The sequence below is a fragment of the Aspergillus chevalieri genome, chromosome 5, assembly GCF_016861735.1.
Source record: "Aspergillus chevalieri M1 DNA, chromosome 5, nearly complete sequence".
NCBI classification, from domain to species: Eukaryota; Fungi; Ascomycota; class Eurotiomycetes; order Eurotiales; family Aspergillaceae; genus Aspergillus; species Aspergillus chevalieri.
Genome location: NC_057366.1, coordinates 2,064,520 through 2,090,367, shown reverse-complemented (window position 1 = coordinate 2,090,367; position 25,848 = coordinate 2,064,520). Strand labels below are relative to the sequence as shown.

Genomic DNA, 25,848 nt, shown 5'->3' with positions numbered 1-25,848 from the left:
ATTATTATTATTATTGTTCATACACGCATCTGTCAGCCCTATAGGCCGAGTGGCGGCAGGTCCTGCGGGGCAGCCGGGTAAGCCGCCGTAATGGTAGTCGCTATGTACATCGTCGCCTTTATACACATATCCTGATATCTCATTCCGCATGTCGTATATCCCGTGCTACTGTTTTTGTACTGCTGTTCCCATGGCCACGAAGGTCCATGGGCCTGTTGGATACTATCTCGTTTCCTTCCCTACTTCTGCAAGCGTTTTAACCTCAGCTGCACTATGCTGCCAGTTGCTTCGTGTCCGTTGTTGTGACTCGGTATGTGGTTGGTAGAGTCTGAAACTGGCTTAGGAGGCCTGTGTCAAGCATAAAGCGCACTGCCTTCGGTACCAGGTCTGGCCGTGTTAGGTAGGCCCGGTAATCCAATTCCCGCCTTGACCCCTGTGTAAGATGGCGCATTCGGGGCCCTGCCTGGTTTGTGCAGTGGAGGAGAACATGGCGTGTATCTTGGGGGCCACGTCCGCAAGGGCATTCAGTCGATTCCATAGCGTTAAAGGTACCAAGATAGCTGGCCAGCGCAATCTTCCCAGTCTGCATTTGAATGAGGACTGATGTGGCGGCTCTCCGTAGGCCTTGGTATAGTTGCATTGGTGCTTTTGAGGGCTCTTTCCATAGACGACGGAGGGAGTTCCCGTGGGGGAAGCGGCCCATTCAGTCTTCCATGCATTTGCTGCTTCTATGCGGAGGGTTCTTCGAGTGCTAGCCATGAGGGTAAACTCTTCCGCACCACTGGGTGCCGGGGAATTAGCAGCTTCTTTTGCGAGAGCATCAGCACACTCATTGCCATAGATGCCTTCATGACCCGGGAGCCAATAGAGCTGTATATCCCAGCCACATTCCTGTAGTTGAGATGCAGTGCGTGTAATTTCGCTCAGGATATATTGGCCTGAAGACCTTCCTGGAGCTGAACACGCTTGAATTGCCGCCTGATTGTCTGTAAAGATGATTGCGGTATGGGCCCGATGGGAACGTTGTGATGTCGGTCTGAATGTGTTGCCTATTTGGGTGAGAGCCATTTCTATGCCTCGCAATTCCGCTGCATATACAGTATGAGTAGCTGGGGAGCCAATATGAACTGCCTGGCGCCCTAGAGGTGAAACCACTGCTGCTCCAACTCCCTGTTCTGTCATGCTACCATCTGTGTATGCAATGATGTCAGCGCCGCTATGTAAGGCGGTTTGGTGAGCTGCTAAGGCATCTTCGCGGGTTTCTGCTATGTGGGATTCCAGACCTGACCACCATGGTGAGGTCACATGTGGGTGTATAACCTCCAGTCTGTCCTGAGAGATTGCAGTTCGCCGACCCCATTGTTCTAGTGGAGATGTCAGGGGGTCTTGGTCTGGGTTGGTAAACCATCGCATGCGTCGCTCCTGTGCATTCCTTGGTGCTGGTCGTTGGCCAGAGCGGCGTATCTCAATGAGGGTGGTCATAAGGGGAGAGGTGGCTATCCGGAGATATGATTCTTTAGCCGCACGCTCCAATGCAATCATCGGAGGAGGTATGTTGAGACATATCTCTAAAGCAGCTCGAGAGGTCGTTCTAAATGCGCCGGCAATCCTATAGAGGGCCCTGTGCTGGATAGATTCCATGGCTTTCCTAGCAGCATTTTCTGCCGCCTTGAAGCCCCATCCAGCCCGTACAAACCATGTGGAACAGGCAAATGTAATCTGCGGCCATAAGACTGCTGTGTACATTTGGCGGAGATGGGATAGGGTGATTCCCCAGGTTGATCCTGCTATGGAGCAAAGCGCTGCTATCATTTCAGTTGCTTTGACTTGGGCGTGTTCAACTTGTTTCATGCCGGTGAGATGCTGGTCTAGCTGGACACCGAGGTAGCGAAGGGTAGGCACTGGCTTAACCTCTACCCCTTGCACTTTGACTGAAGCATTGGTTGAGCTCAAGGGTCTAGGAACGCCTCGGACCTTCCGCCACAGATGTATCAGACCATATTTTGCTGGGGCAAACTTGGAGGCATGCTGGGTTTCCCACTGTTCTGCTATTTTGTGTATTTGCTCAAGGCGTCGACAGTTAGTCGTAGCAGCCCGGCTCCAGACAAGTATGCATATGTCGTCAATGTAGCCAGTGATCAGAGCTCTTCCAGGGTAAGCCTCATGTATTTGGTCGATCAGATCAGCATTGTAGAACAGGTAGAGAATTGGAGAGAGAGGTGAGCCTTGAGGTATGCCTGTGTCCGTGGTAAACTGGCCCGTCGCACCTTCTATTAGTAAAATATCTGTGATGCGGTGGCGGAGGAAGCTTGCTATCCAGTTAACAGCACTGATTGGAACCCTTCGTTTTCGGAGGTTATGAATCAGGCGTTTATGTGCAGCGTTGTCAAATGCACCACTAACATCCAGGGTAAGCAGTGTGGCTACCAATGCGCCAGAACGCCAGGATGCATGGACCTGTTCCAGCAGGAGATGAATAGCATGTTCACATGATCGTCCTTTACGGCCACCAATGTGGGTGTGTGGTAGGAGACTGTACGCTTCGACCTAGCCACCGGCAGTATTATAAATCCACGGGAACATCTATCAATGACATTATGGACTCAATACATCAATGGACTGGGATTGGGCTGATGACTCGGATGAGTAGAAATGGGGTAAATAAAATTAAGAGAAGCACAGACGAAGCTTGAATAATGTATGGGATCACGTACACAAGACATTATTGGGATGGTGGAATTATGGCTTGGCCGGATTCAAGAGCGGTGTATTTTGTGTATTCATTAGCAATACGAGTAATTGCTAGTCTCCATTTCCGGTGGAATGATTCAAGTGTCCGGCGAACTCTGCGGCGAAGTTTGCATCTGGCGCGAAACGGCAGTGATTTGCTCAATGATCCCAGCTACCCTTGTCTAGTCTCTTTGAAAGTCCGTATAAAAAAAGTACTGCATCGGCTAGTAGAGCCGATTTTCAAATCCCGAGATCGCGGCGGAAAGATCTTTTGCTCGTTCCGGTACGTGCGTATGTATTCCGGTTCCCGGATCTCGACGGACGGAGTCTTTCTCCGTATGCTCTCCGACTCTATCTGACTGTCTGGAGAGGACTGAACTCGTCGCGATCAAACCCCCTGTCTCAAACTTTCTCAAACCTTGAGCGAACAATGGCCCCATCTCATTATGGAACTTGCCCGTTGTTGCCACTTGGACGCACAACACTTTGTATTCTTTTTAACCCTCATTCAGCCGGGAAACGTTCGGGTAGAGAACTCTGGGATCGAAGGGATCGCGCCAATGATAGCAAAGGGTCCCGACTCGTATATGCACTCCGTATGCATTTGCCGAACCGGCAATCCTTGAGACTCGGTACGAGTACGTCAATCACTAATATAGGAGGCTTATTGATTAGTCTTTTATTAATATGAAGAGAGAAAAAGGAAAAAGCAAGTCATGCACAGGAAAACCCGACCTGAACCCTACCCTTCTTGACAGCTGCAGATCAGATCGTCCATTCCTTTTTTGAGTCGTAGACGGTGCTCTCTGCTCGCCTTTCCCTCCTTCACTAACCACTTCTGGGCAGCTCGTGAGGCAACCCAACTAAGTAGATTCGGTGGAGCAAGGACCCGTACCCGGACATAATAGAGTACGGAGCAGTTCTCCAACACGGTAGTACCGGCCGACAATCTCGCCAAAAGTCCGTCGGGGGAGCAAAACTCTAAGAGCCAGAAAGTAAAACCAGTCGTGTCTTTCATAGGGCCTGGATCAACGTCGCAAGTTACCGACTAGGAGTACGTATGCTGGGAAATGGTTAAAACAAGTGTCCTGAGCCTCGTGCGCATCAGAAACACTGGTCTGTTCAGGGTATGCAATGGTGATACTACTGTTCGGGGAGGAGTCAAAAGAGACACCGTTTACTGTGGAAATGTCCGAAATGTCAATACTGTTCACTTTATTCTGCTATGGCATAGTTATAGAGTAGAGTCGGAGTTAGTAGCCCTGTTATCACTAGTACAGTAAAGAGCAAAAAAAAAAAAACAAAAACAAGCGTTGGTGTGCGTTCAATAGATTAAATCCATCCCTGGAGGCGATAGTCCAAGGTTTCTGCCCCTTCCCGTTTTTGGTTATTCCAAACTTCTTCTCTTCATCGTCTTCCATTCCACCGTGTCTGTTTCCTTTACTTTCCCTCTCATTTACTCTCCTCTACCCCCCCTCTGCCCCAGAATTAATCAAACCTAACGATGAAACAGTCAGCTTGGCTGTGATCGCAGCAGCTCCAGCTCGTTTCTCTTACAAAGAGGTTCTCGGTCAATTTGCCGGTCAATGAACTGGGATCCTGCAGCAATCCTATCATGGGAAGAACGTAACTGGGAGAAGGTACAAAGAAAGCAGCCGGGCGGGCAGTCTACTAGTTAAACTGTCATTTGCGAACTAGATGTGCTTAGATGCATCCCCGTCGTTCGCTCGTTTTCATTCATTATTCTTACTTCGGACATGACAGCGTGCACATGAAGTTTGCGGCGCAGACATTCTCGACCAATTGATATTGATTGTGTTATCCTATGGGAAGAAGCCAGCTCTCTTATCGTTGTCATCATCGTCCATAATCATCGCCGTCGCCGTCTTACGAGGGGAATCATTCATCATCTTGCAGAGGTGCTGGTCATCTGTCTGTGCCTCCCCCCGCATCATTCGGGTCTAATTCAGCCTCGTCGTCGAACAGCTCGGATTTTATCCTTCTTACTATTCTTACCGTCCCTGGCGCTCGAAGAGAGAGGGATCCGAACTAACGAACGTGCGTGTATCTGATCCGGCGAAATTTAGGACTTTTGCTAAATACCATATTTATCAGGCTGTATCCTTCCTATCAATACATCTCGCGACCTTTCTGTCACTAGGGGATCGTGGCTCGAGTGCCCGTTTACTTCTGAGGACTGCGAAAGCCAACGCACGCGAGACGTTTCGACTAGGCTTGTATCTCATACCGGAATCTTCACTTGACGCCGCTGTTATGTCGAGTATAAAGCAATAATACATGCCCCCGACGATTCCATTATGCCCAATTACTCTGTCGGACCCTTCGGCCGTATGTTACCTGTCATCGATGGTCCACCCTCTGAACAATCCGAGCAGAAGTCAAGACCCTCTCGAGAACCGATGGGTTCCCTCTATCAACTTCCCCCGCCTCGAGCGCCAATACCATTACGATTTGGAACAGACTCTTTCCTACGTCAGCACACTCCGACAGAAAGACCCGAGTCGGGTACAGGACGGCGTTGGGAAGACACGGGGCCAAGAAAGGAGCAACTGCCGTCGGTTAGTCAGTTGCTGACTCCCGTCTCTCTGTCAAGTGCATCATCTCCCTATGATCGCCGACCAGGCCGTGATATCCAGTCGGCTTATTCAGCCCACCATCATGATCACAGTCTCGCCTCCAGTGCACCTAGTGCCCCAATCTTCCAAAGATCCACCTACCAACAGTCAAGGAGCTTGCCCCCGATAACCAACCCCCCGGTTCGAGACCAAGAGGACGAACAGCGGTCGCACCCGGGAACATACGAAGCTTTGTCAGAACTACCGTTGCACCATGATCGTCTTTCGCACCTGGATGCAACGCCTCCGAACAGGGAACCAGACAGTGACCTTCGTCCATCAACGGCTACTACCGAAAATGGACCGCAGGCACCTCCAGTCCAGCCGCATGTGGTCGACGAGAGATACATAGATGGAGAAGGGTTATGTTATGTATATGCTGACGGTTCATATTGCCCGAAAATCATAGATGGCGTACCAGTCAACGCGAATTGGGGTATCACCAAGGCGGGCAAGCCCAGGAAACGACTGGCACAGGCATGCCTCACTTGCAGGGAAAAGAAAATCAAGTGCCATCCAAATCTGCCGAAGTGCGATCAATGCCAGAAATCTGCACGAGAATGCCGATTCGAAAATGCGTGAGTACTCAATTGCGGTGTTGCAAAGATTTCCAGTGAACTAACTCTTGAGAAGGCCTCGCGGCAACCGCGCTGCTTCAAAGGCTTCACAACTGGCAAGCAGGCATGATACTATGTTTCATGAGTCCCCGCGTGCTTCCAGCTCTATAGGCACTGCACAAACTTTGGAACGATCAACTTCTCTACCCCTCACTGCCGCCTATACCCCGGAATCAGATACAACAATGGGCACACCGTCAGCCTGGGACCATATCCAGCGAAGCGATGGAGAATCTGAACTACCGCACAGCTCAAAAAAGCGGCGCCTGAGCAGGGGATCCATTGGAAAGGACGGCTTTTCCAAGCGCTCCCTTGTTAGCATCATGGAGAGTCAGAGACAGTCCGATTACGCTGAGATTCTGTTTGCAATGAAGGATCTAGATCCCGATGATCCACTGGTACGCGAATGGAGTACAGACCCATATGAAGCCGAGCCGGAATCAACCACATATCATCTTGAAAATTACTTCAACTGCGTGAATGACAGCTTATACCCTATCTTTCCACGAAAGCGGTTCTTTCTATGGGTTAAGTCATGCCGGACCAAATCCCTCGATGATAAAATGCTGCTTTACTGGATGTTGGCCATGGGATGCGTTTTCTCCGATCGTCCGGATAAGGCTGCGACCTTGAAAAAGTACTCCCGTACAGCTCGATATGCCGTGGAGCATACGCAGAACACGCTCACTCTACAGCTAGCCCAAAGTCGCATCATCATGAGTCTCTGGTACTACGCCATCGGCGCTGTGCTTAAGGCTTGGGACTGTGTAGGGGCAGCCATTCGGACAGTCAGTGGGTTGAATTATAACTTTGAATCCTTGGGTGTTATTGTGGACCAGAACCAAGGCTGCGAATACTGTCTACATCCACAGGCGTTAATTGAATGTCGTCGTCGGACGTTTTGGGTCGCTTACTTGATGGATGTGAGTATTTCCCTTGCTCTTTCTCAGATGATGATGTGCCTTTACTAACAGAATATCAGCGGTTTTCAAGCTTCAATTCACCTTTCATACCCTCCCAAGCGGCTTTCTTGCGTTTACCTTGTCGGGAAGAAACCTACGAGGCACAGCAGTACGCGACTGTGCCGTACTTCCGGAATAAAGCGCCATCATGTGCGGATGATATCTCAGTGTTAAGCCCATTGGCGTTCCTCATAGACATTCTGTCCTTGTGGGGAGATGTATCCGACCAGGGGTTCAAACTATTTATGACTTCCGCTGAAGCATACAACGACATACTTGAAGCATTTTATGCATCGATTGTTGAGCGGTGCGATCAGTGGAATAGGAAGCTCCCCGATGAACTCGCGATCACGGCCGAAAATATCGAGAGAAGCATTCGTACCAAGAAAGTAAATATACTCCTCCTCAACCATATGATTTATCATGACACCTTGTTGAAGTTGAACCGATATGTTCGATATGAGGATCTTCGTGCTGTAACAGTAGACCGGTTTATCTGCAGAGCCAGACACCACGCAGTCGAGATTCTACAGATATGTCTGACCTTTTTACAGTACGTATCAGAACATGGCTCTTCACGATCTGGTGCAGAATTGAAGTCATTTCAAACGATGGTCTTCAATCCCTTTGTGGGCTACGTGGTCCTCTCCGCGGCCGATGTTCTTAGCGCAGCCGGTCCAATCACTGGGCTGTTCGACTCCATCAGCCTTATTCGAGGTGGACTGGATATGGTACGAGGACTTAGTCGCCACTGGCAGGGAATGTTCCCCTTGGCTTCGTTGATCGAAACGCGGCTACATGCGATGGTCGAATCTCTCAGCTCCCGACCAGACAAACTAGGGTTCGCGATGGATAGTACATCGCTGGAGGCTGCGGCCCGCTCCCCTACACCTATAGCTAGGCAGTGCAGCCTCAAAACACAGCAGTTGAACAAACAGGACCTGCTGTATGGGGGTCTGCCTCGGGAGAGGTTGTTGATTGCTTTGGGGGTTGATGCATCGTCGAAAGATAACATTCTCTGGATTCAGGAGAATAGTTACCAGTAATGTTTTTTATTATGCGTCTTCGCTTGTTTTTCTGTTGTTACTATTGTTACTGTATACCCCGGCATATATTGTTTTTCTTGTAACATTTCCCTGCTGTTCTTTTCTATTCGTCTGGTGTGATGTTGCATATGGGATGACGGCGTGTTTGACATGATCAATTGTGGATTCTCATTCTTGTACAGTCTTGTATATTAATGTCTTGCATTTGAACTGTGCTCTTCAATGCGCCGATCTTGTTCAGGTGATATACACATTATCATTTTATCAGCGCAGTGATTCAATTGTATGTAAAAGTTGAGCTACCGGTAAACTTGATATGACTTCTTGTAATGCATAAGTGCTTGAATAGAAAAGTGCATCGTGGAACAGTAAAGAAACGGAGCATCGGCACCGAACCCCTTCAACAACGTCATCCCAGTTTTTACACTACCACCACAAGCAATTGTGCTCTGCTCTGCAACACCAAAAACACGCTATTATGTCCTGTTAGCGATATCCCTCTATTGCAGAATCTGTCAACGCCTAGCACCCACAGGGTCCGCAGCGCAGCGAAAAACGAACCACAAAATCCCAACGCACCATCACCACCACTACCACCACCGAATACTCATGTCCGACGAATCCTACACCACCCTCCAAACTTACCCCCAACCCCCTGATGATGAAGACGACTACTACGCCCTCCTAGGCCTCCCGCGCAACCCACCCCCCTCCGACCCCGAAATCCGCTCCGCCTACCGCACCCTCACCTTCAGCTTCCACCCGGACAAACAACCCAGTCACCTCCGCGAAGCCGCCCAGCACCACTTCGAGCGCATCCACGAAGCGTATGAGACACTCATCGATGCGCGAAAACGCACAGTCTACGACATCCTCGGCGCAGAGGGCGTGCGCGCAGAATGGAGCGCGACGGGGACCATGGGAGGGGGTGCCGGAGGGAAGAGGGAAGTCGGGGTGAAGGCGAAGAGTCCCGAGGAGTTCCGGAGATGGTTTCTGGAGTTGATGAGAAAGAGGGAGAGGGTTGCTGTTAATAGTATGGTGCAGAGTCGGGGGGCTGTTACGTTGGGGGTTGATGCGTCGGATATGGTTGAGTTGTCGGAGGATGGGACCGAGTTTTTTGTGCATGTGCCTGAGGTGAAGACGGGGTCCTTTGCTGTGGGGTATAATTTTAAGGCGCCATTTCCGACGTGGGAGGGGGTTTTGGGGAAGATAGTGAAGGAAGATGGTGATGATGATGATGATGAGAAAGAGGAAGGGAAGGAGAAGAATGCGTATGATGAGGCGCTTTTTAAGCCCGAGTTGACTATCAATGCGGGTATTTCCGGGCCCGTGGAGCATTTGGTGCAGGAGGCTCAGTTACGGTATGAAGATGGTAGGGAGGGCTCAGCAGAGGTAGGTCATACACCACGACTGGAAAGACGAATGAGACTGACCGGCGTACAGATCCCTCTACGACCAATGATGTCTACGCCAGAGGTGACCCTCGGGGCCACGGTCAGCCGCGTGTTTGGAGATATGACCAGCACCAAGGGCATCCTAGGTAAATGGCCCTTTACATATCTCAGCAACTCTGGCACTGCCGTGAATGCCCATATCCTGCCGTTCCCGTTCGTGACCACGTCCATTACCAAGGCTGTCGCGCCGGTGCCAGGGGCGTATCCATTCAGAGTTATGTTCTCAAGCGCCTTCATGAACTGGCCGCACATGACGCCGCCGACAGTGTCTCTCGGGGCGCAGAAGCAGATCAGTAAGAGGAAGCATGCGTTCGTTTCATGGTCGAGTGGTACCTTGTCTTGGCCACGGCCGATTCACCGGTTCCTCAATCCTGGGGATGAAATGGGTATAAATGCCGGTCTTGCGATGGCCGCATTCCAACAGGCCAGTTCGTTGAATGTTGGTATTATCTCAGAACCGAGTCGTTCTCAGAAGGTTATCTCACTGGAAGATGATGAGGACGACGAGGAAGACGTAGAGTTTCAAGAACTACGTGAGAACAAGCGCAAGGCCGACCAAGCTGCTGAATCATGGCGAGTCCAAATTCAAGCAACACCAGCACAAGGCGCGTTAGTCTTCGGCTACGGACGTAATTTGTTCTCCGGAAAACCGGCCAATGAACCTGTTCGTTCCGAATGGACCTCTGAAGGCTACTACGGCGTTCCCGCGAAACCAGAAACACAATCTGTACGGTTAGAAGTCGAAGCCAACGTCACCCTCGACATGGGCCTCGCCTTCAGCGTTGAAGGCGTCCGCAAAGTCGGTGAATACACCCGCATGGGACTGGGAGTTGGTCTACAAGGCGCCCAGGGACTCGCACTGACGGTGTCCTGGAGCCGGCTGGGCCAGAAGCTCAAGCTGCCCATCACCATCTGCACATATGACAACATCAACTGGGATATTGGCCTCGCAGCGGTTATCTTCCCATGGCTGACGTATTGCGCCGTCGAGTTCGGATTCCTCCGTCCTCGCGAGCGCAAGAAGCGTCGCCGACTGGTCGCACGGAAACAGAAGCAGCTGAGGAGGCAGATTCCGAAGAAGAAGGCGGATAGTGCGCAGGCTATCGAGTTAATGGCTGAGCAGGTGCAGCGCCGGCAGGCGAGGGAAGAGGCTCAGAATGGACTGGTGATTACCAAGGCTCAGTATGGGTATATGTCGTCCGGGAATAGGAGGGTGAAGGGGTATGATCCTAAGGATTACGAGGTGGTTGATGTTACCATCCCCGTGGCGGCGTTGGTGGATCGTGGACAGTTGGTGATTCCGCGGGAGACACATAAGGTGAGTTAATCTTCCTTTCCCGGTCAATCTCATAGCCTGGGACTATAATCAGCTAACAAGTAACGTGCAGTTCCAACTTCTTGGCTTCCACGATCCGGCACCGCTGCTTCCCAAGACGTTGAAGGTGTGGTATAGATATCACGGTAAAGAGCACTACGTGGAAGCGAGTGACACTGAGGGTATTAGCTGCCCTATGCGAGTGCATCTGCGATAGGCGTTGTGACCTTCTGTGACTGTATTTTATGCATTCGTTGCTCATATGTGTCCTTGAATCTCTGCTTCTGGCTTGTATTATATATCTCTTTGTCTAAAATCTCCCATGTATTGTTAGCATATCACGAATAAATGGTTATACGAATCCATTCTTAATCTCTCCAATGTTTTGATCCATGAACCGTAGTTTTAGCCATGCATAGTTGGTACGGTAACCCAAAAAAACCAAAACCGCAACCGGCAGAAAGCGACCGACTTCGACGGCGAATTCCAGCCAGAAAACCTCATCAACTTTTCCACCTTCTCACCTTTAATTTATTTCATTTATTGCCGGGGACAATGACATCAATAGCAGAGGGACTTTTCAAGTCTCTTCCGAAGCCAAAATACACCGGTGAAGAGGAGGAGCTGCCTCAGCACGCGCAGCCCCGTGGTCCGCGGGTGGTTGGCGCCGACCAGATTGATGAGACGCAAGTTGTGTTAAGGGTGAGATACTTTTATATTGAACCACCTATTCAATTTTAAAAATGCTTACTAGGACTAGAGAACCGGCCCCCCTCCATACGGAAACCGAACAGGATGGCGCCCTCGCTCAGCCGAAGACTTCGGCGACGGTGGCGCGTTCCCCGAGATCCTAGTCGCCCAATACCCCCTCGACATGGGCCGTAAAGGCACGGCCTCAAAATCGAATGCTCTGGCGGTGCAAGTCGACGCGGAAGGAAAAGTGAAATACGATGCGATCGCTCGCCGCGGCCACAGTGACGACCGAGTCGTGCATGCGTCGTTCAAGGATCTGATCCCACTGCGCCAGCGGGTGGATATGGGCGAGGTTTCGCTGGACAGGCCATCGGAGGAAGAGGTGAATGAGCAGATGGAGAAGACGAAGAATGCGCTGGCGAATCTGGTCGAGGGGGCTGTGGCGGCACAGAAGCCTAAGAATGTGAGAGGGGGTAAGAGGGCTGAGCCGACATTTGTGAGGTACACGCCGGCGAATCAGATGGGGGATTCGTCGTCGGGGAATGGAAGTGGGAAGAACGATCGCATCATGAAGATCGTGGAGAGACAGCAGGATCCGATGGAGCCGCCGAAATTCAAGCACAAGAAGATTCCTCGTGGACCGCCGTCGCCGCCCCCGCCTGTTATGCACTCGCCGCCTAGGAAGTTGACGGCGGAGGATCAGGAGGCATGGAAGATCCCGCCACCTGTATCGAATTGGAAGAATCCCAAGGGTTACACGGTCCCACTGGATAAGCGTCTGGCCGCGGACGGGCGTGGCCTACAGGATGTCACGATCAATGACAAATTTGCCCAGTTTGCCGAGGCGCTGTTTACGGCAGACCGACATGCTCGTGAGGAGGTCCGGCTACGTGCGCAGATGCAACAGAAGCTGGCGGAGAAGGAGAAGGCGCAGAAAGAAGAGCATCTGCGGTCGCTGGCCCAGAAGGCCCGAGAGCAGCGAGCGGGGTCTAATGTTGGCGGCACAGCTCGCCGTGAGGCACGATCTCGATCTCGCTCTCGATCCCGCAGCATCAGCCGTAGTCCGTCTGCTTATTCGTCACGGTCGGCCACGCCTGGCGAGGACGAATCAGCAGCTCGTGAGCGAGAGCGCATGCGTCGTGAACGCCGCCAGGATGCAGAGCGGCAGCTTCGGCAATCGCGCATGGGCACTGAGCGGCGGATCCAGCACATGGCGCGTGAACAGAACCGTGATATCTCGGAGAAGGTGGCGCTGGGGCTGGCGAAGCCCACTCAATCCTCGGAGGCGATGTGGGACTCCCGATTGTTTAATCAGACGAGCGGCCTGAGCGCAGGTTTCAATGAGGATAACCCATACGACAAGCCGTTGTTTGCGGCGCAGGACGCGATCAACAGCATCTACCGGCCACGGGCACAGGTGGATGTGGATGATGAGGAGTCTGCGGATACAGAGATGAGCAAGATTCAGAAGTCAAGCCGGTTTGAGGTGTTGGGCAAGGCAAAGGAGGGATTCCGGGGTGCTACAGATGAGGTACTTTCCTCCTTCCTATTCGTTCTTACATGTCGCTGTCTGCTAACCTTACTCTACTAGGCACGTGAAGGTCCCGTGCAATTCGAAAAGGATACAGCCGATCCTTTTGGCATCGACAGCATGATCGCAGATGTGACAGGAGGCGCAGGACAGAAGCGCTATGGCATTCAGGAAGCCAACCAAGAAGACCGCGGATCGAAGCGGGCGCGAGTGGATGACGATTAAATAACTATCTACTATCTACATTTTTGTACTGGGATAATTGGTGCATTGCAGGCGTTGCCTTTCATTATTATTGTCTTGTGTGTATAGGAATTTACCGAATTTGGTGGCAATGAAGCAGTCCGACGATAAACGTTGCATCGACGACGGCGATAGATAAAGCGATAAAGAATGCATAATGAAAGATAACGCGTTGCAAACTCGATTTATAAAGCTTTCTAATTCGACATATTTTCTTTTTTTTTTCTCGCCGTTTCTTTATTTCTTTTTTTTATTGTAACTACTTTACCTGTACAACTGTTCTTGTCTGACTGAAGGTATGCGCTGCGTGCTCTTTCCGGCAACTGACGCCATGCTACTTGCCTCTGCCACTGCCTCTACTACAACTATAGCTGATTCATAGTAGATTCCCTGTACTTCCATGCGTGCTTCTCTGCTGGCATTGCAAAATGGTGTAAGGGGTGACTATGCCAGAGAAGACATTATTACTACTTTATTCACACCTACCAGTTCAGTGAATGCTAGACAGTCTCACTCCTACACATCCCAAAGAACTGGTGACAGCTCTAAACGAACCAATCCACCTCTGTGAGCCAAAATGGATCAATCTCTTTCTCTGATCTCTGCTCAGGTGCAGTTCATGGTGAGCAAGCGTCTCTGTCCATCTGAATGCTGTAAAGACTATGGCAATTCTTCGTTCACTAACCACGGTCGTCGAGGTACAGGAAGACCGTCTGGCCTTGGTGCATATTCCTTTGGATCTGTATCCGTTCTTCCTGAAGCCTATTCTGCAGGTGTTTTTTCACGAGGTCAGTCCTTTGGATGATGATAGGGAGACTATTGTGGAAATCAACGTGGACAATGGGCCTTCTCTTGAGGACAATACGGGCACAGCGACGCCAGAGCAGCCTGCATTTTTGAATATCTCAATCACGCCAGTCGAGTGCTCTGTGATGTGTCCGCGGAAGTTGGCTGATCAGTACTTTGCCCCGCTGGTTGAGGGGTTTCGAGCTGTTTCGTCCGAGTCGGACAGTCTGTCTATCACGAGGGACGATTTTATTGCCATGCAGGTCTACGGTGAGGGCTTGGAGGCTGGTCAGCGGGTTCTTGAGCTGACGAGTCCGTTGGCTATGGCGGGAATGTACGTCCTTTCATCTCCTCCCATGTTTTATGAATGATGGGGCTGACCAGGCAGTTCTATCTTCTTCGTCTCAACCTACTTCTCCGACTACATCATCGTTCCCTACAAGTCCAAAACCCAAGTAATCGAAGTGCTCGAGAACCGCGGCTTTCAATTCGAAATCTCCACCGAGAGCTTCGCCAATAGTCACAACCATAGCCAGTTCGACCGCTGCTTCAGTCCGATGTCTTCGCGCTCCCCGAGCAGCATGGGCTCTCCCCCATCCACACCACCACCTTCGACACTAGACGAACTACAAACCCGCACCTTCACCTCCCTCCACAAGAACCACATCCTCCCCTCAGTCGACCGCTCCCTGCGTCTCGTCCAATGTGCCGCTCATCACCGGTACACAAGCGACGCCAGTTCTATCTCCATTCTCCGCGAAGCCCTCACCACAACCTTACTTGTGGACAACCCGCGATTCCTCTCTCTGACCCTAACAGCAGCCGATCCAGCCGCCTCCCTCCTCCTCGAGAAGCGCCTCCTCCCACGCTTCTTCTCCACCGCAGACTCAACTTCTGAGCCAAACGACGACGAAACAAGCCTCCTCCTAGGCTCAAAGGAAGACATCCTCGTCCCCATCATGCTCGATCTCCGCAAACTGCCCCTCGAAGCAACTGGTATCGTCTGCGGCGTTGCCAGCCGTCTCGCAGAAGCAACTCACAGCGACAATAACGACGACAGCAGAGCCTTGCATCAATCCACAAACGCCTCCACATCGACAACCAGCATCGCTGCTCTATCTTCCAATTCCCGCTCCACAATTCATTCTTCATCCTTCGATAGTTACATCAAGAACGTTTTCTCCTCGAGCGCCGGAAGCACCAACTGCACCCCCAGTAGCATTGGCAACGGTGGACCCGTCCGCTTACCCTATACTCACGCAAACACATCTATGCCTATGCACAGGTTACAGCCAGATTTTGATAACTCGGTTGATACGGCCGTGGAGATTAGCTTCTTGAGTACGGCGAGGGCTGGGACGATTCTGGTCGGTGAGTATGAGTTGATTCGTGCTGTGGATGCGTTGGAGGCGGAGAGTCGGGAGCAGAAGGAGTTGGAGGATGGGTTGATTCAGGGATTTGAGGATTGATTGGGTTTTCTGCTTTTTTTTCTTTCTTTTCTTTCTCCTTTAGTCTGGTCCATTTGTGTTCTGTATTTGGTTTGGAGTTGGTGGGATGGCATGATTTGAAAAAGTTGGTTATGTGAGCGAGTATTCTTCTTTCTCTTCTTTCTTTTTGAGGCTTGGGTGTTGTGGCATTGGGCAACAGAAAAAAAAAAAAAAAGGGGGGGAGTCTGGGTGAACAGAACCCATGCATTGAATTCAGCCGGAGCGGGCATGTAAAGTACATGACAGACAGAAATGACAGTTCGCTACTCATTGCGTTCATCTCACATATCTGAACTGTAGTCAGACTGTATCTCCGGTTACCATGCTGGCATCAGACGAGGTCGTTCAGGTCAGATTAAACACATTGAACGATAACGGGTTCAGCTCGTCATTGACGCCGGGGCTATCTTCCATACCCACTATGGCATGATCCCACCGGTATCTTAATAAAGGGGGTTGACTGGTTGACTGCTGTCTCACGACTAATCACTAGGGATATATTTCCCTAGAAAGAAAGCTGTAAGCCCGTATCATCGGATATCCATCAACCATACACCTTAACAGTCCCTACACCCAGTTAGCACCCAAGTAAACCAGAATGAGAACAGAGAAAACATACCATCCGAACACCCCCCAGCCCACTGGCCCCGTTTCTCATTCCACGCTACACAACTAACAGCCTTCACGCCCTCCCCAGCAGGAACACGCGCAATAACTTCTCCACTCAACACATCCCAAGCAAACACATATGCCTGGGCTTGCTTTCTGGGTTGCGACTGTGATTGACTGCCTGCTTGGACAAACCGCCCACCCCAAGCCCCTTTATCCTCTCCACCCTTCTCGGCTTCACTCCCACAGAGCACGACCCCATCATTCACAGCAAAAACAGACCGAATCCGTAACTCCTCGTTCCGATACACCGGTCCCTTCCCCTCCTTCTCTTTCTCCCCCGGAAAAGCCTTGAGCAACTTCCCATTTCCCCGATCCAATACCCTCACCCGTCCATCCAACGTACTAACAAGCACCGCATTGCCATCCCCCGAGCACCGCACGCTCGTCACGGGGGCACCAAGTACATCGACCGTCGTCTGCCCCATGCGGATATCGTAGATACGAACGCGCCCGTCGTAGCTCCCGCTAACTATCGAATATGACGGCATGTGCGCGTGTATTGTTGAAACTGTATCGGTGGCTTCAGGGAGGGTCTGCAGGGGTTTGGGGGAGGAGGCGCGGGCGTCCCAGAGGTTTATTGTTGTGTCTGCGCTGCCTTCACCAAACCAACTAGTTAGCATATTAATCAAAAACACAGGGAGGATACCGGGGGGGAAGGGGAGCAGGAAGGAATACCAGAAACAACAACTGCATCCCCCTCACCCGCAAACTGCACCGCTTCGATGCGCGCATTATGTCCGCTCCAGCGACGCGTTGTGATCCCCTGTTCTACATCCCAGAGGAAGACAGCGCGATCTCCGCCTACGCTGGCGAAGCGCGCATTGTCTGCGGTTACGGCGATGTCGAGGACGGAGTAGCCGTGGGCGTCGTAGCGTTGGATTGGGGAGGTTGATTCTGCCGGGTACGTGTTTGTGTTGCTGGGGACTGCGCGCGAGAGGTGGATTGAGCGATCGGAGGAGCCTGTTAGCAGATAGGCTCCAGGGGAGCTGGAGAACGTGATGGCGTTGACGGGGCCTGGGAGCTTGGTTAGTTTTCGTCGATGAAGCTGGAGTTGCGGGGAGCTTGCCATTATGTGTTTTGAGGGTGTGAAGGTGCTGGCTGGGGAATTGTTTAGCAGACATGGGAATTAGACTAGGTGCAAAAGAAATGAAAGACGATAAGGACTTGTAGAGATGGATTTACTGAGATCATTCTACTCCGAGGACTTCTACTTCACCGCCGGCAAATGCACCCAACAAACATAGATTAATTGTATTGACACGCTACGAATACAACTCAGTATTATCAACGATGTAAAAGGAACCATCGCTAGCTATCAGCCGGCAAAATAAATAAAGAAATAAAAAGGGTAACCAGCGCATCACGGCCGAGCCACAGCCCATTATGGATACTGCCCCGATACGCAACAAAAACCGAAGAAATGGGGGTAATCAAGAATAAACAGGAATGAAGAAGTCGCATATACCATCCTCCGTGGGTTTTTGTCCTTCCACTTCGTTTAAAGTAGTGGCCAGAACATCTTAACGACGTCCGTGGCTTCGGGTGCTCGGGCCCTGCAGATGCTCGATCTCTTGCTCGAGTGATTTGATCCTATGTCGGTTAGCTTATGGGCATTTCACAAATAATTGGACCGGAACATACGCAGCATGTGTAGCTTCCAAGTCCTTGTTGAGACGGTCTCTCTCGGCAATGAGCTTCTGTTCCCACTGGCGAAACCGTTGCTCCTCCACCTTGACCTGCTCCGTGAAACGCTTCCGTAGGGATTCCTCTTCTTCCTTGAACTTGGGATTGTCCAGCTTCCTGGGCCGGGCCTCGCCAAATTTCCTCGTCTCCATCTGCTGTGCACGGTACGCCTCGTAGTGTTGTTCCTCGGTGGTGTGGATGAGGTCGAGCATGTGGGTGCGGATAAGAATCGAACGCAGTTTCTTGAAGTCGCAGTGGTCCTCGTTCTCGACTTCAGCAACACCCCAAGCGTACTGACGACCCTTGACGACACGGTTGTCGTGGGTCTTGACATCTTTCTCGGATCCAATCACGGCGTAGGGCATGGCAGCCATCAAGCTACGGGCGTGGGCGGCGGCGTGCTCATCGTCTTCCTCGATCGGTGGGGTGTAGATCTTAATTCCCTGGGCTTCGATCACATTTTGAACCTATGACACCGTCAGCATGCCCATCCATGAACAACCATGTTCCTTCTCAGTTGTCTTACCCTCGTCTTGTAGCGTGCCAGGTCCGCGGGGCTAAGAGTATCGGCCTTGGCAATGACGGGGATGAGGTTGACACGTGAGCTCAACCGCTTCATCACTTCAATGTCGAGGGGCTTCAAGGTGTGGCCTGTCGGTCTGATGAAGTACAAGCAAGCGTGCACACGCATATCGATCTTGTCTGTGCGACGGGGCTGCTGCTCTTGCAACATGTACGATTCATGCTGGTCGTCGAGGAACTCGATGATGGGTTGCCAGGAGTCACGGTTGTTGACGTAGTCTCCAAAACCCGGGGTGTCAATGACGGTCAGACGAACTGCGGAGTCCAGCCATTATTAGCAATTTAGTCATGGTCCAGGGTCCATCCGTGAACAACCTTTGAAGAACTTCTCCTCCAGCTCGGCCTTGGTGATCTCGATCTCGACGGTACGGTCGATCTGCTTCTGGTGACGGCGCTTGTGGTCGGCGTAGTTCTTGATGGTAGTCGAAAACAGAGTGTTGATGAAAGTGGTCTTTCCCAATCCTGACTCTCCAGCAACCTAGCCTCCACCGTCAGCATGGACCATTTCTTGTTTGTATCTATAAAACCAGGAACCCACCATGATAGTAAACGCCGCACCCCGCTTAGCAACAATCTTGTGCCTGTTTAATCACCACAGTTAGGATTTCCTTCGTTCCTTCAATTTCAATCTCAACCGTTGCAATGACAGATATACACACCGTTGGTTGGGCAGCTAAAGAAACAGATAAGTTAGCAGACGTTCCCCTCATTCCATTGTATACCGATTCTGGGACTCGATGACTTACATTGGCAATGCCAATGGGCGAGGCAGTCTCCGTAGTAGGGGCCATGATGATAATAGGGGTTAAACAAGCAAAAACCGATCACCGACGAATTCGAAAATGATGGAGGGGAATAGGGACAACAAATCCGGACCGCAGGGGGTAGGTGGGAAGCAAGATAAGACCAACGGATAGGAAATGAAGCCAGTGAAGCACAAACAAAGCTGGCACAGACAATGGGGAGGAAGCAGATGGGAGATGAGGAAGGAGGTCGAAGAAGAGAAATAGAGAAGAACGCAAGCTGGAAGCTCCCGATCCAAAGTCGCCGGCGTGCCTTCTTTGGGCGAAATCAATCCCAGGCTTGGAGTTGCCCCTGAATTGGTGGATCACGCGCCGCTAGTACCCTTTGGGAATAGAGTGTCCCCCAGATAGCATTTTACTACATTAGGACTAGCGCATCCCGGATCGGATTAACATTTGATCTGTTCTTCTCTTATCGCCCGTTTAGGAAGACATTTTTTGGACGAGCGCAAAAGAGAAAAAAAGTCAAGTGGACGATTGGCACCATGAAGACGGATTTCAAGGTATGCTCACAGCTATATGCGACCACTGTCCCTCTTTCTGACTACTGTTAGTTCTCCAACCTTCTGGGGACGGTCTATCGCAAAGGCAACCTACTTTTTACTCCCGATGGAACCTGTCTGCTGTCGCCGGTAGGCAATCGGGTCACGGTTTTTGACCTGGTGCAGTATGTATCACTAATTTTCGCTACTATTGATTGTGCTATCATGACCATGAACTGACATCTCGCAAGCAACACCTCCTATACCCTCCCGTTTGCGCATCGCACCAACATCGACCGGTTGGACCTATCGCCCAAGGGCAATTTATTGCTTTCCGTCGACGAGAATGGCCGTGCGATTTTGACAAATTTATACCGCAGAATTGTGATCCATCACTTCTCCTTTAAGGGACGTGTGGCCGCCCTCAAATTCTCTCCGTCGGGGCGATTTTTCGCAGTTGGTGTAGGGAGACGATTGCAATTCTGGCACACCCCGTCGACACCGGGAACGGACACCAACGGCGAGCTCGAATTCGCACCCTTTGTGCTTCACCGAGATCTGGCAGGTCATTTTGATGCTATTGAGCATCTCGAGTGGTCCAGCGATTCTCGCTTCGTGCTCACGGCCTCCAAGGATTTGACCGCACGGATATGGAGCTTGGATCCGGAGGAGGGTTTTGAGCCTACGACTTTGGCAGGACACCGGCAGGGTGTCAAGGGTGTATACTTCTCGGCTGACCAAGAAGCAGTAAGTCTGCATGACAGCCATCGTTGTAAACTACGTCTTAACATATTGCATCTAGATCTACACCGTTAGCCAAGATGGTGCCTTGTTCAGGTGGGAATATGTCGCAAAGAAGGATCCGGAGACCATGGAAGACATTTCAGACGCCCGGTGGAGAATCGTCAAGAAGGACTATTTCATGCAGCAGGATGCCAAGGTGAACTGCGCTACATTCCATGCGGCTACCGGTCTCTTGATCGTGGGTTTCTCCAATGGCCTGTTTGGCCTCTACGACCTACCCGATTTCAACCCGATTCATCTCCTGAGTGTCTCTCAGAGTAATATCGACTATGTCACGATCAATAAGTCTGGAGAGTGGCTGGCGCTTGGTTCATCGAAGCATGGCCAGTTGCTTGTGTGGGAATGGCAATCGGAGTCGTACATCCTCAAGCAGCAGGGGCACTTGGACTCGATGAATGCGATTGCGTACTCCCCTGATAGCCAAAAGATTGTTACCGCTTCTGACGACGGAAAGATCAAGGTTTGGGACGTCAAGTCCGGCTTCTGCATTGTGACTTTCACAGAGCATACCAGTGGGGTGACTGCGTGCGAGTTCGCCAAGAAGGGTAGTGTGTTATATACCTCGTCCTTAGACGGCTCTGTACGTGCATGGGACCTTATTCGTTACCGTAACTTCCGAACCTTCACGGCACCGTCTCGACTGTCCTTCTCGTCGCTCGCGGTTGACCCCAGCGGCGAAGTTGTTTGCGCTGGCTCTCCAGATTCATTCGACATTCATGTGTGGTCAGTTCAGACTGGACAGTTGCTGGATCAGCTGTCGGGCCATGAAGGACCCATTGTCAGCCTTGCCTTTGCTGCCGATGGAAGTCACCTAGTCAGTGGTAGCTGGGACCGCACTGTTCGGATATGGAGCATTTTCGGTCGATCTCAGACCAGCGAGCCTCTGCAGCTCATGTCTGACGTTCTGAGTGTCGCATTTCGACCGGATGGAAAACAGGTGGCCGCGTCTACCTTGGACGGCCAGTTGTCTTTCTGGTCTGTGGAAGACGCAGTCCAGCAGGGTGGTGTTGACGGACGTCGCGATGTCTCCGGAGGACGTAAGGTGTCTGATCGCCGGACCGCAGCCACCGCGGAAGGAACCAAGTCTTTCAACCGAATCACATACAGCGCCGACGGCAGCTGTATTCTGGCCGGAGGAAACAGCAAATATATCTGTTTATACGACGTGAGGACCGGTTCTTTGGTCAAGAAGTTCACCGTTTCCATCAACACTTCTCTTGACGGTACCCAGGAATTCCTCAACAGTCGTGACTTGACTGAAGCGGGTCCCCGGGGTCTCATTGACGAGGCAGGCGAAGCATCCGATCTGGAAGACCGCATTGACCGTGCCCTTCCTGGCGCCAAACGTGGTGACGCAGGTGCCCGTCGGACTCGTCCCGAAGTGCGTGTCACATCCGTCGACTTTGCGCCCACTGGTCGTGCATTCTGTGCAGCTTCCACAGAGGGTCTTCTCATCTACAGCTTGGATACAGAATTCATCTTCGATCCCTTCGACCTCGATATCGACATTACACCATCTACCATTCTCTCCACTCTCGAGAACGCCAAGAAGGCATCCAAGGCCGACATCGCTGATGACGATGCTACGTTCCTGAAAGCACTGGTCATGGCATTCCGTCTCAACGAGTCGAAACTCATCCGTGCCGTCTATGAAGGAATTCCCCCATCCGAAATTCCCCATGTCGTTCGTTCCTTGCCCACCGTCTACCTCCCCCGTCTCCTACGTTTTGTTGCCTATGCTGCTGAAGAGACACCTCATCTCGAATTCAACCTTCTCTGGTTCGAGTCTATACTGAGCAGCCATGGTCGGTACCTCAAGGATAACTCGGGCACATTTGCCCAGGAGCTCCGTGCCGTTCAGCGTGCTATCGATGACATCCGCGACAACCTGAAGAAATTGACAGAGCGAAACGCTTACAACCTCAAGTATCTTCTCTCGCAGCCCGTGCTTGCGAAAAAGAAGCCCAGCGCTCCTCTCCTTTCACAAATCGAGGACGGAAACGATGTTAACGGAAATGATGAAAACATGGCTGATGCCGACGAGGACGACGGTGAAGATGAATGGATCGGGCTCGAGTAATCGATTATTCTGTATATCTGTATCTATATACCTTTTTCTACGTTCTTTCTGTTTCTATTGCATCTGCGCCTGGCGTTTCGTCTACTGTGATATACCTGGAAAGATAAAAGGGGATAGTCAAAAGTTCAATTGGTTCAATAGACAGATGGTCTTAGCTCCTATGCTCGTAAATCATGTGTAAGCTTAATTAAACAGCTACTGTCTATCTTTATCTTCTAAAGTGGTCTTGTCTTTGCTTTTCTTTGTCGCCTTTTTATCATTAAACAACACCAACCCTAATGTCTTTTCTGCAAGCATCATGAGCTCTTCTCAGAGACATACATGAGCACATGGAAGTGAAGGAGAATCAGGGGATAGCTGTAGTAGATGCAATACTTCAAGTATGTTTGTTTTCTTAAAATAGTGTATTCACTGCCCCCAGTTCTGTTTGTAGAGATTGCTCAGTGAATGGCAAAGAGGAAGCAAGCAATCACAGAATGGAATTTGCCCTGTTTATACTCCTTTAAGGGTATAAATAAATATTCCCTCTTTTGCTCTCTTCTCTATATTCTGACATCTATCTGTTCCATTCTTCTTTGCACAGATCGACTACTCTTCCTTAATTTCTTCGCCCCTTATCCAGATCCACCAAATACCTGAATACAAGCCTCCCTTGTCTTCACGATGCTCGAAGACTTTGGCTTGGGCACTTGGCATTGGGCCATCGCTTTTGCCTTGATATTGGGTGTATTCGTTCTCTATGAGCCAAATGGCGATCTCATCGACGTGCCTACTGTCAAGTACAGTCGCTACCTGCCTGCTTTCTTCAATCGTGTGATTTTTTACTCCGTTGGTTCGCAGCTCATTGACGAAGGTTATGAAAAGGTATGTTCTTGACCGTTATACAAATTGAACAAAACAAGGCTAACAGCTGTCTGTGTTTAGTACAAAGACACCCCGTTTCGCATCCTCAAAGCCGACGGTGATTTGATCGTGTTGCCGGCCAAGTATATCGATGAGCTGCGTAATGTTGGGCCATCTGAGCTGAGCTCCTTGGATGCTCAGTATAACGTTCGTGGATTTCTTTTCCCCCTTGTTGTCCTACTGAAGGAAACGGTAATGGCTAATCGTTTGGCTAGAATGTGCTCGGGAAGTATACAAATGTGTTGGTTGAAAGTCGTTTGCCTTCTTTCACTGTTACGAAGCGGTTAAATCCTGCGATTGGTGAGTTAGCAAGGCTGTCGAGTCTAGCTGTGGTGGATACTGACTTTGAACAGGTCGGTTGGTTCCTAAACTCATTGATGAGCTTCAGTATGCCTTTGACATTGAAGTCCCCAAGTGTGATGGTGAGTTTTGTCAGATACTGAAAACTTAGCGATACTGACCATGGCGAAGAGTGGACTCCCATCAATGCATACAACATGCTACTAGGCATCCTCACCCGCGCCACCTCCAGAATCATATGCGGCGACTCCATCTGTCGAAACGAGAAATGGCTAGAAACCGTCACCAACTACACCATCAACGTCGGCATCACAGTCGTTCTCCTCCGCCCATTCCCCAAGCTCCTCCGTCCCCTAGTCGCCAAGTTCCTTCCCAGCGTACGCAAGCTCAATGAGCAGGTCAAATTCGTCAAGCAGGAGCTGTTCATTCCCATGATCAATGCGCGTCGCCATGAGGAAAAGCATAACCCGAATTATCAGAAGCCGGATGACTTTCTGCAGTGGATGATGGATGCGGCTGATAACCCTCGTGATGCGGATGCGGATTTCATGGCGCATAATCTCTTCATTATCATGAGTTTGGCGGTTGTGCATACAAGCTCGATGCTAATGACGCATATGCTTTACGATTTGATAGAGATGCCGGAATATCTGGAGCCATTACGAGAGGAGATCCAGGCTACGCTTGCGAATGGTTGGACCAACGCGAAACAGTCGTCATTCATCTCCCAGCATCGCATGGATAGCTTCATGAAGGAAGTGCAGCGGTTCAACCCTACCGGCGAAGGTAAGCATCACCACCCCACCCCATCCACCTAACCCAACAACTAATGCAAGCAGTCTCCATGCATCGCATCGTCCGCTGTCCCGTAGTTCTCACCGGTGGCCTAGTCCTTCCCCGCGGCGCCCACATTTGCTTCGCAGCGGGCCCCCTCTCGCGCGACCCCAACATCATCTCCGAGCCAACCCCCTTCTCCGGCCTCCGCTGGTCCACGACGCCCGAGATCAAAACGAACAGTTTCGTCAGTATCGGCCCGCACAATATGCATTTCGGATTCGGACGCCAGGCATGCCCTGGTCGGTTCTTCGCGTCGGTTACGATCAAGGCGATTATGAGCCGGATTATTGCGGAGTATGAGTTTAAGTATGAGGGGGAGAGGAACGAGAGGCCGGCGAATGTGAGGATTGGAGAGCAGATTATGCCTAATATGGAGACAAGGATTGTTATGAGGAGGAGGGAGGGGGTTGTTGCTTGATTGGAAGGATTGTTTTCTCCTGAGTCTTTGGTTATCCATGGTGAAAAAAGATTAGGTGGAATTTGGATTTTATGCATATGGTTGGCACAAAAGTCAGTTCATCAGTTAACAGAGAAATTGAATATTATTTTTGTTTGTTAGGTCCAGGAAATTTCTAATAATCAATGAAATTATGGCTTTTGTAATTTATTCCAAAAGCTTCCCCCATCGGGTTCAACTCTGGTTAGCCCATGAAAAAAGCAGTTGACAAAGTGATACTCAACCAGACAGCTGAGCAGTTTTGTATACTCCTATTTGGATTGATTCATCCTGGTAACTTCTTCTCCGATGCTTGGTGTCTGTCTTGGTCTCTCCTGAGGTCTCCGTGGTGAGGTTGCTTCCACGTTGCGTATACTGCTGTTTCTACGATACGCATATAGTGGTAGTAAAGTAGTAAGTGTAAAGCAGTAAGTACAACCCAGTGCTATGTTGAGCAGCTGCGGAGCAAGTTTTGATATATATCACCTAAAAGTGTGACTATTTATGCCTTTCACGATGACCCACGCTTATATATAAGGGCGAGTAAACTGATGGGTTGTACATGACCTGGGGATATAACCATAATACGCTGTTTCACGGGTGTAAACGAGCCAAACTTTGTATGCTGGGTATAATTCCCATGATTCAGTGTAGCCTCAATCCGTCTAACATATCTAAACCAGGGCCCTGATTTATATGTGCTGCGACACCCTTTTTAATACCCAATAGCTTATACAACACAAAATGCCCGATCAACAAGGCTACT

At 50.7% G+C, this 25,848-nt stretch overlaps 8 protein-coding genes across 8 annotated transcripts; 6 read left to right on the top strand and 2 right to left on the bottom strand.

The window, feature by feature from the left end:
* Nucleotides 1-5,048: 5,048 nt before the first annotated feature.
* On the top strand, nt 5,049-7,991 carry ACHE_50737A (Zn(II)2Cys6 transcription factor; the record flags this gene model as incomplete). The annotated part of the gene is made up of 3 exons (XM_043280487.1): nt 5,049-5,944; nt 6,000-6,906; nt 6,966-7,991. The coding sequence occupies 3 exons, from the start codon at nt 5,049-5,051 to the stop codon at nt 7,989-7,991; spliced, it is 2,829 nt and encodes a 942-aa protein (XP_043138061.1).
* Nucleotides 7,992-8,600: 609 nt separating this feature from the next.
* ACHE_50736A (J domain-containing protein) lies at nt 8,601-10,977 on the top strand (the record flags this gene model as incomplete). The annotated part of the gene is made up of 2 exons (XM_043280485.1): nt 8,601-10,763; nt 10,834-10,977. The coding sequence occupies 2 exons, from the start codon at nt 8,601-8,603 to the stop codon at nt 10,975-10,977; spliced, it is 2,307 nt and encodes a 768-aa protein (XP_043138060.1).
* A 338-nt stretch (nt 10,978-11,315) lies between these two features.
* Nucleotides 11,316-13,209, top strand: PRP45 (SKIP/SNW domain-containing protein; the record flags this gene model as incomplete). Its single annotated transcript, XM_043280484.1, has 3 exons — nt 11,316-11,462; nt 11,521-12,984; nt 13,045-13,209. The coding sequence occupies 3 exons, from the start codon at nt 11,316-11,318 to the stop codon at nt 13,207-13,209; spliced, it is 1,776 nt and encodes a 591-aa protein (XP_043138059.1).
* Nucleotides 13,210-13,889: 680 nt separating this feature from the next.
* On the top strand, nt 13,890-15,482 carry ACHE_50734A (ACT domain-containing protein; the record flags this gene model as incomplete). The annotated part of the gene is made up of 2 exons (XM_043280483.1): nt 13,890-14,347; nt 14,402-15,482. 2 exons carry the CDS (start codon nt 13,890-13,892, stop codon nt 15,480-15,482), a joined length of 1,539 nt encoding a protein of 512 aa, XP_043138058.1.
* Nucleotides 15,483-16,044: 562 nt separating this feature from the next.
* On the bottom strand, nt 16,045-17,241 carry ACHE_50733S (WD40 repeat domain-containing protein; the record flags this gene model as incomplete). The annotated part of the gene is made up of 3 exons (XM_043280482.1): nt 16,045-16,067; nt 16,120-16,767; nt 16,848-17,241. 3 exons carry the CDS (start codon nt 17,239-17,241, stop codon nt 16,045-16,047), a joined length of 1,065 nt encoding a protein of 354 aa, XP_043138057.1.
* Nucleotides 17,242-17,692: 451 nt separating this feature from the next.
* aspC (septin CDC12) lies at nt 17,693-19,228 on the bottom strand (the record flags this gene model as incomplete). Its single annotated transcript, XM_043280481.1, has 7 exons — nt 17,693-17,762; nt 17,814-18,322; nt 18,382-18,692; nt 18,753-18,915; nt 18,976-19,018; nt 19,097-19,110; nt 19,184-19,228. 7 exons carry the CDS (start codon nt 19,226-19,228, stop codon nt 17,693-17,695), a joined length of 1,155 nt encoding a protein of 384 aa, XP_043138056.1.
* A 497-nt stretch (nt 19,229-19,725) lies between these two features.
* On the top strand, nt 19,726-22,606 carry ACHE_50731A (snoRNA-binding rRNA-processing protein PWP2; the record flags this gene model as incomplete). Its single annotated transcript, XM_043280480.1, has 4 exons — nt 19,726-19,743; nt 19,795-19,907; nt 19,974-20,469; nt 20,525-22,606. 4 exons carry the CDS (start codon nt 19,726-19,728, stop codon nt 22,604-22,606), a joined length of 2,709 nt encoding a protein of 902 aa, XP_043138055.1.
* A 663-nt stretch (nt 22,607-23,269) lies between these two features.
* ACHE_50730A (cytochrome P450) lies at nt 23,270-25,064 on the top strand (the record flags this gene model as incomplete). Its single annotated transcript, XM_043280479.1, has 6 exons — nt 23,270-23,470; nt 23,531-23,656; nt 23,725-23,809; nt 23,863-23,931; nt 23,981-24,595; nt 24,649-25,064. 6 exons carry the CDS (start codon nt 23,270-23,272, stop codon nt 25,062-25,064), a joined length of 1,512 nt encoding a protein of 503 aa, XP_043138054.1.
* Nucleotides 25,065-25,848: the final 784 nt, after the last annotated feature.